A 4,434-nucleotide genomic window follows, 5' to 3' on the forward strand; every position below is an offset into this window, starting at 1 on the left:
TTAGAAGCATTGCCTCTATAGCTAACACCGGACACTCATTCATTCTTCATCGCCCATTCTTCTAAACTCCCGACTCCATTTAATGCCATGATGTTTACATTTATTTTTGATTATACTTTTGTAATGCTTTTTGTGACGTGGATCACAGTTAGTCTATCAGGTTGCGTGATCCTCAAAATGTTATGTGGAAAATACAACTAATGGGACACAGAATTAAATGTATATCACACTCACACAAATGCGACCAGTTCTTTTTCATATTTGCATTTAATTTCTTTCACTAACAAATGTGAGTGAATTGCTGGCACTTTAGAGCCCACTGAATGTCCATCTTATGTTCGCTAACTTTAGCTTGAAGCAATTAGTGTTTACCTTTCCACAACACACAGAGTCGAAAAGGGATTTGTCCATGTGTTTACGTACAGCTGACAGTCGGCAAACCTGGCATCACAACAAACAGGAGGGGCAGACACGGGGTAGCTACGTCGAGTAATGATGTATTAATCTCCATGTCCGTTGACACAAACTCCGTACATGTCTGTGTGTTGCAGCTCGAGAATCGTGATGTTAGATTTACTCAGTGGATTTATTTTTTATGAATTTTGTTTTTACAAAAAGGTACACATTTAAAAAATAATAATAATAATCTGACTGTATTCATTTCTGCGTACTTTTAACTTGGATCTCGTACCTGCATACATGGACAGAGAATTGCGTAGCTGGTACGCAAAATGCGTGTATGTTGGCAGGTCTGTAATCGCTTTTGCCTTTTCAATCTGGATTGGAATGATTTTAGTAGCTTATTTTAAATTGGTGTAGAGCTAGCTAGGGTATTACCAGTGCTATAACATTTGACACATCACCTTGAGTTAAACAAACATGATTTATTGTATTATTTTTAAAACACACGCCAGACCAGACCGATGCAAGGGTCGCATCCTGTCTGAGACTCATCACCTTTAAAGATTCTCTAAATCCTCCTGCCATGACCTCTGAACCCTTGGACAGAACCCTGGCCGAAACACACCGTCCTAGGAACCCTGGTGGAACAGAACACAGTCCACTAAACATACACAGTCCGTTCCTGAGAAGTGCACTACCGTGTCCCACGACAGTGTTTATGTAGATCCAGCTATACCCCTCCCATTGTCGTGGGACTTGGCTTCATTTTGCATAGTCTGCAATTTTTGTTATATTTTTTTTAACTATGTAAAGGCATTGCAGTTCACCAGTCCCACTTGAAATATATTATTCTATATTCATGTATGCATTCAGGGTCATTACACATCGACTGTAGGTCTAAGGGAAATACATTAGAATCATGTTGTGCACCATGTAGGAAATAGTGTGCCATTTGAGATTTGAAGTGAATACCGACCTGTAGGAATGTCTCTCTCTGTTGTGCTGTGGTCTCTGTTGGTTTGTGGTGGGCTGGATGGTGACAGAGAGGATTGGGGCAGTATCATGATCTGTGGACAGCTCTACTGTGTTAATTGGGTTACTGGCAGGGTCCAGGATACCTGGTTCGAGAGAGTGATTTATCTCCATATATTCCTCTTCCTCTGGTTGGTCAGACAACACCTCACACACACCCTCAGGTTCACTCACACTCATGGACACCTCCATACTTGTGCCTTTCTGCAGCATATTATTCTTTGCTCTGTAAGAAAGAGGGGAATGTTTTATCCTCTACACACACATACTTCATTCACAGATTTTACCCAGTCCTGAATGCTGAGAGATGACTCATTCTGACACGTTTCCACCACCTGTTGGACACAGTGAGAACAACCCTTGAATTTGTGTTTACATTTTGATATTCTTGATCCTCTTCACCTTGTCGAACATGAAGTCAGAAGGGTACTTATGGATCTTGATCACATGGTCTTTCCTCTGTTCTCTGGTTCTGAACTTCGAACCACACCCCTCCACTAGACACTGGTACTTGGGGGGGGGGGGGAAGAGAGAGTGAGAAACAGTGTGCATAGACTGGTCCAAGTCCAGGCCAGAGTGAGCAACATAGTGAGTGTGTGTGCACATGCGTTTGTGTGCATGTATGTTAGCTACCATGTCCTGCCTTTCAGCCAGAATGCTGAAAAGCGAGTCATGCCACTCCTGGATGTGGATGTCGAGCAGGCGAGCGGAGGGCAGCGACCTCTGGCAGGAAGAACACACGTGTCTGTGGAGCGTGTTATAGTGATGCTCATAGTCCTCCACAGTACTGAACACCTGGCTACAGCCAGATATATAACACCTGAACTCACACTGCCTGAGAGAAAAAAAAGGAGGGGGGGGGGGGTGAAATACAGAAAAGTCAACATGAGGGTTATTCTAATGACTTCAACGCCAAATCTGGTAACCTAACTAAAAACTGTCTGAAGTACTATGTCAGTGTTTCTCCAGATATCACAGAACACAGTCTCATGATTCCCTCCACAATTTAACCTTGAACTAATTTAAACTGCTGATCTGTATTCTGGACACCATGGAACAGAAATAAAAAGTAGTTGAAGTCAAAATATTATTTTGGTTCCATGTGAGAAGGCAGAAGCTGAAGATAAGCTCTCTATCAATTAGGCCTAATGCCATTTAGCAGAAACTAGACACTGACAATACATGTATGTTTTGTGCCAGGAAGACATTGAAAAATCAAGACTGAGGAAGCCATCATATCTTGAATGTGACTTGTCTTAGCATCTTGAATTTGTGAATGTGACTGCATGCACCCAGAACACTGTGTTAAAGCTGCTACTTCAACCGTGCCTCTTGACTTTCTTAAAACTTTTTTTTAACTGACTCAAGTCTATCACCTGACTAAGTAAACTTATCTGAAAATACTGCTCTTTAACAGTCATCAGCTATTTGTAACATTAAGCCACATACATAATTATTTCCCATGCCCCACTGTATTACCATGTGAATGGGTTACACTGTGAAATCTGTTGTTGATCACCATGGTGATGATAATATTGTTACCTGGCTGTAGGTGAGTCATGAGCTGGGCAGGTAGAGAGGTTCTGGAGGTACAGGTGTCTATGTATGTCCCCATCCTAACACACACACACACACACGTCAGTATTTTCAGTTACACTGCTGTAGCTTCTCTGCATGTGACTATAACACTGCTTGTGGTGGTAATGATGGTGTATTACCACACTGTAATTTTTTGTTTTGTTTTAGTTATTATAAACATACATTTTATTACCCCGAACAGCCCATCTTATATAGCATATAATACAATTACTATGGTCACATAAGACAGATTGATACCCTTCCCCTAACCTGAACTATTTTAGAGTTTAGCCTGGCTAAAGTTAGCCAGCTAGCCACCTAACTAGAATCTGAACATATCATACGTTTAGCAAATACTTAAAATATTGAACGTTTTGAAAATTCGTAACATAATGGGAATTTGTTACATATACGAAATGAGTGATGGGCATCCACAAATGAATACAATACTACTTTAAATGGACAGAATAATATGAAACGCTCTTAAGACCTGGTTGCATTTCCTTATCTGCGGTCATCAAAATGCTAAAGAGAACATTGGTGAATAACACAGAACACATAGTCTACATTCAATTTTTCAGCAGTTATAGATTTAGCAGCAGCAGCTAGATTACCTCAAACAACTCGTGGTCCTTGTTGAGCAGTATTTGTTGTGGAATGAACGTTAACTTCGCCTCCCCGTCCTGTGATCTGAACGAACTGAAGAAACTCCCCGGTCTAAAGCCCACCTGCAATTTAGGAATTGCGTCGATTCGTAAATCAGCCAAATCACTCGCTGTCAAAAGCTGTATCAATCCAGGCTGCAGCATTGTAGCTAGTTTGCGAAAGAGGATTTTATGTCACTACCAAGTTCTCGGACATTACAAACAGATAAAGACAAAAATGGGTTGTTTTGAACGTCATGGCAGTGTAAATGCCAAGGCACAGTTGCCGCGTTCAAAACAACTGGGAACTCGTAAAGTAGGAAGTCAAATAAAAAGAAAGAGGCCCGGTTGGAATTCGGAGTTGGATGACCGTACAAAATTATTTTTCCCAGACTGAGTTGTTTTTCCCGAGCTCCCAGTTGTTTTGAAGTGAACTGAAGTCGGAGCTTCACGAGTACCTCGTTCCCAGTTGTTCTGAACGCGGAAAGTGCCTCCGCGTCACAACGGCCATGACGTTCAAAACGTGCGACAGTTCAACCGTTACCTACTTAGTCGACAACAAACGTTCGTCGTTATCAGTTAGAAATTGACATAAAATATATTTAAAGGTCCGTGTACTTTTTGGCCAATTAGTATTTCATATTAGACATGATACAAAACGATCGTTCTTTGTTTATTTGATTTGAATCTGAAGTCAAACAACACGAACAATTTAGTTTTTGTTTAAATTAAAGGAAATATTAAATTACGAGAAACTGAATAATGGTTTGATTATTCA

The 4,434-nt window shown here is 40.8% G+C and overlaps 1 protein-coding gene across 6 annotated transcripts; it reads right to left on the reverse strand.

Moving 5' to 3' along the window:
- Nucleotides 1–869: 869 nt before the first annotated feature.
- On the reverse strand, nt 870–4,216 carry znf511 (zinc finger protein 511). 6 transcript variants are annotated; one of them, XR_016490886.1, is made up of 7 exons: nt 3,627–4,181; nt 2,977–3,050; nt 2,068–2,269; nt 1,837–1,944; nt 1,521–1,660; nt 1,379–1,431; nt 870–1,040 (listed from the first exon to the last, which is right to left on the reverse strand). XR_016490886.1 is itself a non-coding variant. In XM_021580107.3 (7 exons), the coding sequence occupies exons 1-7, from the start codon at nt 3,819–3,821 to the stop codon at nt 1,032–1,034; spliced, it is 807 nt and encodes a 268-aa protein (XP_021435782.2). In that variant the 5' UTR covers nt 3,822–4,186; the 3' UTR covers nt 870–1,031. The 6 variants fall into 6 exon arrangements, 5 of the variants coding, with proteins under 5 accessions (XP_021435782.2, XP_090072711.1, XP_021435780.2 ...); XM_021580107.3 differs by having other exon boundaries at nt 1,811–1,944; nt 3,627–4,186; XM_090216585.1 differs by having other exon boundaries at nt 1,811–1,938.
- Nucleotides 4,217–4,434: the final 218 nt, after the last annotated feature.

The sequence above is a fragment of the Oncorhynchus mykiss genome, chromosome 23 (genome assembly GCF_057628025.1).
Source record: "Oncorhynchus mykiss isolate SJ-2025 chromosome 23, ASM5762802v1, whole genome shotgun sequence".
NCBI classification, from domain to species: domain Eukaryota; kingdom Metazoa; phylum Chordata; class Actinopteri; order Salmoniformes; family Salmonidae; genus Oncorhynchus; species Oncorhynchus mykiss.